This window comes from Sminthopsis crassicaudata, chromosome 4 (assembly GCF_048593235.1).
Source record: "Sminthopsis crassicaudata isolate SCR6 chromosome 4, ASM4859323v1, whole genome shotgun sequence".
Taxonomy (NCBI): domain Eukaryota; kingdom Metazoa; phylum Chordata; class Mammalia; order Dasyuromorphia; family Dasyuridae; genus Sminthopsis; species Sminthopsis crassicaudata.
Window position 1 is genome coordinate 124,452,468 of NC_133620.1, and position 12,722 is coordinate 124,465,189.

The following is a 12,722-nucleotide window of genomic DNA, read 5'->3' on the forward strand; positions in this document are numbered from 1 at the left end:
TGGTTTCAAAGGCCCATAAATGAGTTCTCACTTTTGGAGAATTTCTCTTTTAGAGCTTTCTCCATTTGACTGGCAAAATGAAAAACTAACAAATTAATTATAGACAAAGCATCTTTATCCTTGAATTATGTGATAGTGACCAATACAGCCTTTATTGTAGCTAAATTTTTTCTATTTCTGAAATTCATGCCATGAACACCAAATTAGCATATACACATAAGAAGAGTACCTTCCAAAGATTTAAGGAAAGTCAGGCATTTCAGCCCACATAATCAAGTACTTGGAAGGATTCCAGTCCATCCTTGGCCCTTCTCACACTAGGAATCTTGGCGCTTCTGACTATGGGAGTGCTATTCATTAGAATACAGGCTAGTGCTTGCATTTGCCACAATGCACTAAAACATGTTGTTTTTTTTTTAATTCAATTCATGAATTCTTTTCTTTTTTAAATAATAGCTTTTTTATTTTCAAAATACATGCAAAGATATTTTTCAGCATTTACTTGTACAAAACTTTGTGTTTCAAATTTTTTCTCCCTCCCTTCCCCCATGCCCGCCCCTAAAAACAAGTAATCCAATATATGTCAAACATGTGCAATTCTTCTATACATATTTCCACATTTATCATGCTGCACAAAAAAAATCAGATCAAAAAGGGGGAAAATGAAAAAGAAAACAAAAGCAAGCAAACAATAATTAAAAAAAAAGGTGAAAATACTATGTTGTGATCCATATTCAGTCCCCATAGTCCTCTTTCTGTATGTAGATGGTTCTCCCTGCCATAATTCCATTGGAATTGCCCTGAATCACCTTTCTTTTGAAAAGAACCACGTCCATCAGAATTGATTATCACATAATCTTGTTGCTGTGTTCTGTTGGTTCTATTTACTTCTATTTACTTCACTTAGCATCAGTTCATGTAAGTCTCTCCAGGCCTTTCTGAATTCATCTTGCTAATTGCATGAATCCTTTTCTTATTGTGTTTTCTATATCTAATATTCCTAGCACACCAAAGGAACTTTTCTTTTTTAAAAAGGAAGCTAACAATGAATCCTTCTTAAATCATTTAAAAGTGATTTTTAAATCTGATTATTTACCAGTTTTATAAATTTTTGTAGATTTTTAGATTTTATAGATTTTTATATGAGGTTTCCTTAAAATGAGGCATGCTAAAAGAAAAAAGTCATCTATTTATGCACTAAAAATTAAAGGCAGCAGAATATATTAAAATATATATTAAACTTTTCCATTAGTCTTTTCTGTGCACACTGTCATTCTTCTACATCTGTATAGTCATGCAATCTTATTTCCTGTGCAGTCTGAAAGATTGCCCTTTACTCTGCTAAGACTTATTAATTTGAAACTGAGATTGATTGTGGAAGGCAGGCATTGAGGGCTTATAACCCTATACTAGAATTTGTATCCAATTCCAGCAGGTTCTGGTACTATCCAAGTTAATACATTCATTATATCCTATTTGTAGATTTTTGTTTCCTCTCTCATTTGAGAGTGACTTTTTTTAAAATTATAAAAATAACCACTAATATAGCCATTCAGAATTTTCTGTTATATTGCCTTTATAATATAAATCTCATTCTATCAATGTTGTGACATCTGTGTCATGAGACTTTTTTTTAATGAGGTGATTTTAAAATAGTGCCCAGGATACTCTATCAAATAAATCCCATTTTCATTCAGGTGTGAATCATTCTACAGTATTATAGACTAAAAATGTAGGTCAGAATGGCTAATGTACATCTTACAAAGTTAAAAATCCTAAGTGAAATGCAACCTAATTTTGAAGTTCAATGATTCATTTTACAGATTTTGGGACAAAACAATTTAATTTATCTTTCATATTTAGTTTGACTAGCAAAAATTTATTATGTATCTGTGGGCCAGGTTCTGTCCTAAGTGCCAAAAATACAAAGAAAAAAATGAAACAGACCATACTCTCAAGGCACTTAAATTCTATTGGTTTGGAAGAAGAGGGAACTTCTCTATGAAAAAATCAAAGCAAAATGTATACAGAGTGGTAGTAGGGCAAGGGTGGAGTGGAGACAGCAGAAACAGATCAGCAAAGTCCTAGAAATAACACCCTTAGCTGAGTCTTGGAAGGAACTCCAGATTCTGGGAAACAAAAGTTGAGAAAGAAAACATTACAGGCATGGAGGCCAAAACAATCATAGATTGGGGGAGATGAAATGTCATGTGCAGGGAACATCAAGTAAACTGTTTTTTTCCAATAATTCATATTGTAGAGCTAAGAATTCAGAAAAAAAAATGTTAGTTGACTTCTGCTACTATTTTGGTAAATCATTTACACTTAGTAATACAAGGATAAGATGTAATCAGGATTAAACATTGAAATGTTCTTTCAAAGGAGTTAATGTTCTTCACCTTATGACTGGAGATAGTCAGTTTCTATATGGGCAAGTTAGACTACTGTGGAAAGTGGGAGCCTTCTACTTCAAAATCAACTTTTAATATGATATTTGTTCCTCCATCTGTTCGTGTTATAGCAGCAGTTATGGATTCCCCAAAATATAGATAGGGTCACAGAGCAAATGGGTCACAATAATATAGGGTCACAGAGCAAATGTTTTTGAGGCTGGATTTGAATTGAAAGGCCCAATAGAATAAGTCTAATTCTCCTTCAATATGGCATCCCTTCAGCTATTTGAGGGTAATTGTCACATTCCCTTAAATCTTCTTTCCAAGCTAAACACCACTAGTTCCTTCAGCCAAATCTCAAATGGCAAGATGTCTAAAATTAGAAAATTCATTTAAGAAACACATTGATAAATTGAAATATATCCTAAAATATAACTCCCACAATTGAATGCCTTACCATTAATATGATCTTACCTAAAGGAAAATCACATCTCTTACTATAGACATAATCTATTAATGTAACCCAAGATTATGTAAGATTTTATTGTCTACCTTGTCATACTATTGACTTTTAGACCAGTTACAATGCCCAAATCTTTTTCACATGAATGGCTGTCCAGTTATTTCTCTTATCTTATACTTATGCAGTTAATTCTTTTTTTTATCCTGATGCTAGAATTTCAATTGTGCTCATGAACTTCAATTTTCTTAAAATCCACTTCTCATTTTATCAAGATTAATGTCTTTTAAGATCTTACTTCTATCTCTACTATATTATATTTCTCTCCCAATCTTGCATAATCCTCAAATTCAATAGTCATGAAATTATTATTTGCTTCTTTCTGTCCCTTAACTTCAAAGAAAATTTTGTTATAGAAAATAAGAGTGACATAGGATTAAGTTGGATGTTCTTTCTAACAATGCAGTTGCAAGTCATCTACATTTGCCCATCTTCCACAGCTCTTGTCCATTTTCTCCCCGAAGCTAATCAGGGCAAGTTCAACATGCTGCTTGCTTGCTCCTAACAATCTGAGAATATCATTGTACCACACTGAAAGTTCACCAGCTATTCCTTCTTCGAAGTTACCTATGAGTGGTAAGATAGAAAGAATGCTAGGGTTACAATCAGTAAACCTAAGTTCAAATTCTGGCTCTGTTACTTAGTACCAGCATGGTCTTAACTTGGCCATTTAGACTTGTACATATGTTGTGCCCTTTGTCTCAGCTTCCTTATCTATAAAAAGGGAAGAGAAACTAAGACATCCTTCCCAGCTCTAAATCCCATGATTCCATGAGGAAGAATAAGATAAGTATAAGAAATATGTTTTTTCTCTGCATCCAGGGTTCATTAGTTCTTAATTTGTTCTTTTTCTAGCTTTTTTAAGTTGCATGCCTAATTCATTGCTCTCCTCCTTCTATTTTATTCATGTAGCTATTTAGAGAGATGAAATTTCCCCAAAGAACTGTCTACATTATATAGGTTTTGATATGTTATCTCATTGTCATTCTCTTGGATGAAATTATGGATTGTTTCTGTTGTTTGACACACTCATTTTTTAGAATTAGATTATTTAATTTCCGATTGGTTTTAGTCAATCCTTCTCTGCTCCTTTATTGAATATAAATGTAGTCTGAATAAAAATATAGTCTGAATAAAAAATGGTCTGAAATGGAAGCATACTTCTGCTTTCTGCATTTGGTTATGAGGTTTCTGTGGCCTAATACATGGTCACTTTTTGTGTAGGTACCTTGTTCCTTTCTGTCCCTATTCAATTTTCTCCAGAGGTCTATCATATCTAGGTTTTCTAGGATCCTATTAACTTCCCAGTTTCCTTCATGTTTATTTTATGGTTACATTTGTCTGATTCTGAGAGGGGAAGGTTGAAGTCCCCCACTAGTATGCTTTTGCTGTCTATTTCTTCCTATAACTAGCTTAAAATCTTCTCTAGCAATTTGGCTATTCTACCACTTCATACATATACATTTAATATCATTACTATTTTGTTGTTTATGGTACCCTTTCTCAAGATGTACTTTCCTTCCTTATCTCTTTTAGTTAGATCTATTTTTATTTTTACTTTATCTGAGATCAGAATTGCTACCTCTGCTTTTTCTACTTTAGTTAAAGCATAATAAATTCTGTTTCAGTCTTTTATTTTTACTTCTGTATGTGTCCCTCTGTGTTAAATGTGTTTCTTGTAAATACCATATTGTAGGATTCTGGTTTTTAATGAATTCTATTGGCTTTCATTTTATGGGAGATTTCATCCCATTCACATTCACAGTTATGATTATTACAAGCTCTGTATTTCCCTCCATTCTGTTTTCTTTCCTGTATATACTTTTGTTCTCTCTTTCCACCTGTCCTTAGTATTTTTTTTACCCACCCTACCCACTACCTTATCTTCTATCATCCCTCCACCTCTTCTCTTAATCTTTTTTTTTTCTTGTGTTTCTGCCTTCACTTCTATGCTGCCATGACCTTTTCTTATTCCTTTAAACTTCTATACCCAAGTGAATGATTAAGTTAATCCTTCTTAGAACCAAAAGTGATGAGATCAAATTTGACAATGCTCATCTCCCTTTCTTCTTTCCCTCAATTATAATAGGTCTTTTGTACCTCTTCTTCTGATCCAATTTGTTCCATTATTCCTCTCCTTTCCTCTTCTTCCAGTACAGACCTTTTTCCATCCCTTAATATCTTTTTCTTTGATATCATCATATCAGAGTCCATTCATAACCATCCCCTCTGTCCATGTGATGCCCCACTCTGTCTGCCCTAGTAACAACAGATACAAGAGTTACAGATACCATTTTCCAATCTAGGGATATAAACAGCTTAACCTTTAAATAATATATTTTCCCCCGGTTTACCTTTCTATGCTACTCTTGAGTCCTATGTTTGTAGAATAACTTTCTGTTTAGTTCTGTTTTTTTTTTCAATAGAAAAATTAAAAGTCTCATTTCATTGAAGAGCCATTGCCTCTCCTGAAAGATAATACTGAGTCTTGCTAAGAGATTAGTTCTTGGTTTTAACCCTAAGTCCTTTGCCTGTTGTATGATTCTTCAGGGCCTCTTATTCTTTATTAGAGAAGCTGCCAGATCCTGGATACTCCTGACTGTTGTTCCTTGACATTTGAATTGTTTTTGTCTGATATCTTGCTCTACTCCCAAGGTAAAGTGGGCACTGAACTAAGGTTCCTCTGCAGCTTTTAGCCTTGGCTTTGAGAAGAAGGGCTCCTTGTGTTTGCAGGGGGTAATTTTGTTAGTTCTTTTCAGGAAACAGCCTGATTTTCTGGAGTTTGCTTTCTGAGCTGGGACTGAAGAGTGCCCCACTGATCTCACTGGCTCAGTGAGCTAGTACTGAGGGTCTTATTTGCTAATTTGCTATGATTTGACCCTCTCACCAGCTTTCCCAGAGTCTGTCTAAGCAGGGCTAAACATCCTTTTCACCCCAAAGAGACTGACCTTTATTGAAGTTTTTCCAGTCTATCTTGAGCTGGAGAGGGGTTTCATTCCATCAGATGCTGTTAAAGCTGGGTGTCATGTGGTTTTCAAGGGAAACTGGGAGAGCTTGAGCAGGTTCCTAGTTTTACTCCACCATTTTGGTTCCATCCCTGGGAAGTCTCCATCAATTCTTTATATGGATATGGATAACACTTTCCTTCATTGTCCTTTATACTTGTCTTGGATCGTGTTGCTGAGAAGGGCTGAGTCATTCATAGTCGATCATCACACAAGGTTGCTGATATTGTATTCAATGTTTTCCTGGTTCTGCTCATTTCACTTTGCATCAGTTCTTATAAGTCTTTCTGAGTTTTTTCTGAAGTCTCCCTGTACATTATATTTTTTCCTTTTGATCTATTTCTTCTTTCACAATTGTCATTAATAAGGAAAATGTTTTACCTAATAGTACATCTATAAACTATATCAAACTGCTTATCATCTTCAGAAGAGAAGAAGATAGGGAAGGAGGGAAAAAAATTTAAAATATTATCTTGTAAAAAATGAATATTAATTATTTCCTTGACATATGACTGGGGAAACATAAAATACTATTTAATAAAAAAGAAAAATTAAATCCTATGATTCTTATGATATTTTATGCCTCCATATCAGAAAGAACAAGTCTTGACAATAGAAATGAGCTCTATCAGTAGGATAGCTACATGAGGAAGCAGACATTTATAGAAAGAAGTTATGAGATTTACCTAAGGCCAGATATATAATAATTCAATTCACACATCACCTAAGGTGTTTTACAGAGGTTATCATAACATATTCTGTGTCTAACAGTATTGTTTGTTATCTTGTCTTGTCTTTAAAGGCTAATATTTCAGTGATGGCCCAGAGCTTACTTCTGCTTATTAGATTTCCTCCAACAAGTGTATGTGTCAGAGAAGTTTATTCAAGTGCGTCACTAAAGAGAGTAATATATTTCTATTTTTGGAATGAGTTTAAGTAGTAACTCAATTCTAGAAATTCACTAATGGCCGGAAATTATCAGATGTTACATGAATTGAATAATTATTCTCCTTTTGATATTCTCAAATGAATATATAAAGAAATTATCTGTGTATTCTGGAATACCTTCTGGTCACTAAAGTAGCAGAGCAACATTCAATATTTGGCTCTCCTGAAATATAACTATAAATAACTTTTGTTCTGCTTACCACCACTATTCCTCCTAGCCTTACATTTGCAGCCTTGATTCTTGATTTGTTTTCTTAAATGTAATAGATTCACAAATTCCTACCCTTCCTTTTTGAGCCTCTTACATAATTTTATTTTGAAAATATGAATTGGATCATGAGTTTCCTCTTTCTCTATTTTTCACATTCTTTTTTAAAAAACATTTTGAGTTTCAAATTATTTTCCCCACCTTACTCTTTCCCAATCCACTGAGAAGTAAGCAATTACTATCAATTATACATGTGAAGTCACACAAAATACATTTTAATACTAGCTATGTTGAAGAAAGAAAAAAGGAAAAAAGCAAGAAAAACAAATGAAAAACAAATTTGCTTCAAACTGCACTTAGAGTTCATCAGTTCTCTCTCTCTCTGGAGATAGATAGAATTTTTTATAATGTGTCCTTTGAAAATATCTTGGATCATTTTCTCGATCAGAATAGTTTTTCACTGTTGGTCATTGTTATGCTATTTCTGTTACTGTGTATGATATTTACCTGACTCTATTTATCTCAGTTAGCTTCAGTTCATATAAGTCTTCCCAAGTTTTTCTAAAACAATCCACCTCATCATTTTTATATCATAATAGTATTCCATCACAATTATATATCACGACTGATTCAGACATTCCCCTCATAAGTTTTTGGAGGCTAGAAAAATGTTTCACTTTGACCTTTTGTTGGCATTGCCATGCCAGAATTCAATTTGATGCTTTATTTTAAAGTTGTTTGGAGGGGAATGTTGAGTACATTCAGCTGCAGTGCTTTCTTCACTCTACCATCTGAACTCTCCCTTATGAGTTTCCTCCTTAGCCAGATAGGTCTCTCAAAATCTCACTAACTTGCTCAATTGTTTCTGCTTGTATCAACCAATTAATGAACATATATATTAGGTGCCTACTATGTGCTAGACTAGGACAGTGGATAGAGAACTGGCTTTGGAATCAGGAAGACCTAATTTCATGAGTTCAAATTTGGCTTCAGATACCAACTAACTAGTCACTCAACCCTGTTTGCCTCAGTCTCCTCATCTGTAAAATGAGCTGGAAAAGGAAATGGCAAATCACTCCAGTATCTTTGCCATCAAAATCTCAAATAGATTTATGAAGCGTCAGATAGGACTGAAACAATTGAACAAAAACAGCTTGTGCCAGACAGTATACTAAGTGCTAGATTCATAAAAAGAGTAAGAGAAAGTCTCTGACCTCAGGAAATTTTACAGTGTAATGGGAGAGACAACATGCAAACAAAGATTATGTATAAAGGAAGTTAAATACCCTCTAAATAGAATATCAAACTTCAAAAATCTTCATATTCTTATTAGGCAACTTCTTCTGTAAAATATTAGTCCACAAGATCAAACCTACGCATTACTAATTATTCCCTTTGAAAACTTCCAACATATAAAACAACACCAGATTTTGCTTAACATTTTTCTCTTTTAAGACAGTTCTACAATAAAGTAGTCACTTAATCCTACAGTTTCTATTTCAATAGCTGGGTTCTCTTTATTTGTCAAAATCAGAACCAGAATAATATTCCCCTTTATCATCTGGGTCAGCCTTATTTGTGGCTTTCCCTTCACTGATCCACATTTAAATATTTTCCACCATGTTTTCTACACGTGGGTTCCTGAATTTCTACATATCTCAAATTTACTAATCTATTCCCACTCCTTTTGAACAAGGTGGACTCTGCCAGAACCAATTTGAATCAAGAATTTCATCCTACAAAGTCTCTGAGGTCAAATTGCAATCTCTGGTTTACCTTATTATTTTTACTTTCTATATTTGTATATATACCTATCATACCATGGTTTGTTTTTTGTTTTTTCTTCTTTCTTGGGTCATCACCTCTATTATTCTTCAGTCTCAGTGATACTAGTAGATCTGTATTATTGGGTTTTTCTCTCTGTGCCTCTTTTACAATCTAAAATCCTATCAGTTTTATAAGTCTCCAGGGAAATGCATTTTTTTTAATTGGCCCTTGTTATATGTACTCGATCAGCAACTCATTGTTCCAATATTTTAAGTTGTAGTTCAGATACATAAATTCCATACCTATACAGCATTTTCTTAGTTAACTGTTCACTTTCCAAAGCTGTTTTTCTCTTTTAAATTCCTACTTCTAGTTTTGATGAATATTTCATATTGCTTAATGATGTTTTTCCATGGCATCATTTTGTACCCCAAAATTTTGTACTGAAAGTAGATAGTGATGACCAGAATTGACAAGTTTCTGGAAAACTTTTTTCATATCCCAAATACATGCGCTTAACACATATAATGATAAAATAAAGGCACTGAGCAATTACATTCCATGATTTATTTAGCAATACATGAACAAATTAGGCTCTTCATTCACACAAGAATTCTGACCATTGGTTTCAAAAGTTATTGTGTTATTGAAAGAAGTGGGAAAACAGGATTGTAGGGATTGAGAAACCTGGTTTTTTACTAGTAAAGGGTATCCAGAAGTCATTGAAGAATGGGGAGGTGAGAGAGAAATCTTGTGAGTTTCTCAAATCAGATAACTTCTAAGAAATTGAAACTTAATTTCACAAAATGGTTGATAAAGGCAAAATGGAATCACTAATTCTATTTTAATGTAATGAAATATGCTCAAACAAGAATATCTGAGGTTAAAAAAATGAGCTTTTCCTCACAAAGTTCTTTCAGCATGTCAAGCCTTGTCAGTTATTTCTTTTACCCCACAAGCAATATATAAAACATAAAATGAGGCAGGTCCCGTGGGAGAAAGCATGCATAGAAAAAAGCTTTCTCATTTCAATCTATGTCATTATAATGTAACAAGAATATATTTTTTAAAAATCCTAATGCAACTTTTTACCTCCAAATGAATGTCAATTCCTCCTAAGTGGTCACTGTGGGTGGTTAAAAACAATGATTTCAAAATTCTGCTATTGTTCAATTTTAGAAGCTCCTTCTTTAAAATTGCTTTCATAGCCAACTTAGAAACCAAAGAAGAAAGCATTCCCAATATTTGTATACCACCCTTTACATGCCTGAGCTTTCTAATTTCTATGGTTCTCCCCATCTCCAACAAATTTATCTTGTAGTTATATTGAATATATTTTACATGTAAGTATATGTAATGTATAAAGTTTCCACATTAGAATGTAAACTCTTTAAAGGTAGAGATGTTTTCATTTTTCTAACCTTAGTGCCTACCATAGTATTTTAGGATTAATAAATGTTCATTGATTGATTGATTAATGACCAAGATATGGATAAACTCAAGAAACACCCACTGGTGTGTCCATCTAAGGCAAGTACATATGAAATAAGTTAGAAGGAGAATCCACATGTTATATCACTCCACTAATTATAATAATGTTATATGTAAAATGTTCTGTGGTTTACAAAATGATTTTACATACATTATTCATATCTAATTCAGTTCCTTCATTTTTTAAACAAAGAAATTCACCATGTCCTCACTCCTTACCTTCCATTCTGAACCTATTTTATTTTCAGCTCTTTGGTGATTTTTTAAGTTAAGATGACCGAGAAGAGAAACAACTTTTTTTTTTTTTTTTTTGAGAAAGCCAATGCAAACTGCCTCCTGTTTAGCATATGAATTTTTTTTCAGTATGTTATATTGCTCTTCTTCTAGAAGCTGTACAGAAAAGAAATCAAGCCACCTTTTAAGCCAGCAGTGGGCAGACCTGAAGATACATTTCATTTTGATCCTGAGTTCACATCCAGGACCCCTACAGGTTAGTGTGGGAAGCACAAAGGGGAAGAATCAGCCGTTCCTGCCAATGACATATTTTTCCAATATTGTCTAACATCTAGGAGGCAGACATCTAGGAGCCAGAGAACCACATGAATAAACTATGTTTAATAGAAAACTATCATCATCATTTGTTGCCTTTCCTTATTAACTAGATTTAAAGCTATGGATGTAAGTGATACAGTAATTATCAAATCTCCAGGGGCTGGATATATATTTTGGATATTGTCCAAATCGCATGGATTTTTTTCCCTCTGTGTTTTGCCTGTTATACCTTGGCACTATCTCCTCTGCACAGGAAAAAATAATAGAAACTAAAAATCAATGTTGCTACCTCTCAGTAATGTTCCAGCAAGAGATAGTTAGGAGAAAGTTGAAACAAATCTCTATTGTTAAAATAGAAATTTTGTGAATTCATCCAGTCTGTAAACAAATAATATTATTATTTGAAAAACAGCATCCTTTTTATTTAGGTATTGTAAACTAGTCCAAAAAGTCAAATCAACAAGATTTTATTAAGCAAAAGAAAATCAAACGGTGTATGTATATGTGTGTGTGTGTGTGTGTGTGTGTATATATATATATATATATATATATATATATATATATATATATATATATATATATTCCTGTCAATTCCTTGGAAACATAAAATATATTCTTTATAATATAGAATGATTCTCTGAAAAGAAAGAAAGGGGCCTAGAGATATGAGGGAAACTTTTAGGCAATGTAAAACAAAAAAAATCAATAAATTTTAAATTTTTTTTAAATTTTAAAGAAAGTTATAGAATGAGTCAATATATAAGATTTCTGGTACTGTTTTATTAATGCCAATATTGACTTGTGTAATCTACCTAGATACTGGGTACTACTCATTCACCCCATAAACCTTTTGAAATGATTTGAGAATTCAAACTTATTTTAATAGTAAATTGTTAACTATTAATGTGTTATAGAAATATCAGTATACTTATATGGGGAAAAGGGATAATTATAGAATATCTCAAAAAAAAAAAAAAAAGAGCCCAAACCGTCAATGACCTTCTCTGTATTTCCTTGCCCCATTTCCATTCCTTGATGCTGACTGTCCCCTGCACTAAGAATGTGCTCTCCTCCATCCTGCCTCCTGGAAACGCTGGTTTCTGTTATGACTAAACTCAAGTACAAATTCTGCATGAAGCCTTTCCTGGTCTCCCACCTGCCCGCCCACCCCACCCCCAGCTGCCAAGACATGTTCCTCCCAGCACCACATATTCATTTTGTACACATTCTGCATATAATATAGCATGTATGTTTTGTTTTCTCCATTAGAATGTTGAAGGCAGTGATTGATTGATTGTTTCACCAGTATCCTTGTATCCCTAGCACTTAACACAGAACTCTATATAGCAGCACTAAATAAATGTCTCTGGGTCAATTGATTGACATTAGTATTTTAATTTTTCTAAACTGTGATTTCTTTTCCTGTATCATTGATTGCTGATTTACTTGTCTCATATAATGCTTTCTTTTTTTTTCTCTCTAGAGGTTCTTAATGGCCCTTCATAGCATTACATAGTATTACATCACAGAATTTACCTGTGAGGAAGATGGATTTTGCAATGCTAGAGGCACAAATATCTCTGCTTTTAGAAATTGAGCTATTTTTATAAGTTTGGAAGGTCCTGTGTTAGATTTGGGCAAGGGGCTTAGATTAAAGGTAGCAGCAGTCAATGTAAGCATGTAAGTCAATCTGGTCTCAGACACTTAACACTTACTGGATGTCACTTAACCCCAATTGCCTCAGCAAAAAAAAAAAAAGCATATAAGTCATTTGTATCTGACTTTAGGGTGTATAATGTAATTTTCTTGTAATAAGTTTGTATTCATTTTTATTTTGT

General features: G+C 33.3%; 1 protein-coding gene across 3 annotated transcripts in view; it reads left to right on the forward strand.

The window, feature by feature from the left end:
* RPS6KA2 (ribosomal protein S6 kinase A2) overlaps positions 1 to 12,722 on the forward strand; it is a 503,566-nt gene that overhangs the window by 441,230 nt on the left and 49,614 nt on the right. For all 3 annotated transcript variants that reach the window (XM_074309346.1, XM_074309347.1, XM_074309344.1), the window contains one exon: positions 10,720 to 10,822. In XM_074309346.1, the coding sequence (XP_074165447.1) occupies positions 10,720 to 10,822 (103 nt within the window). The remainder of the gene's footprint in view (positions 1 to 10,719; positions 10,823 to 12,722) is intronic.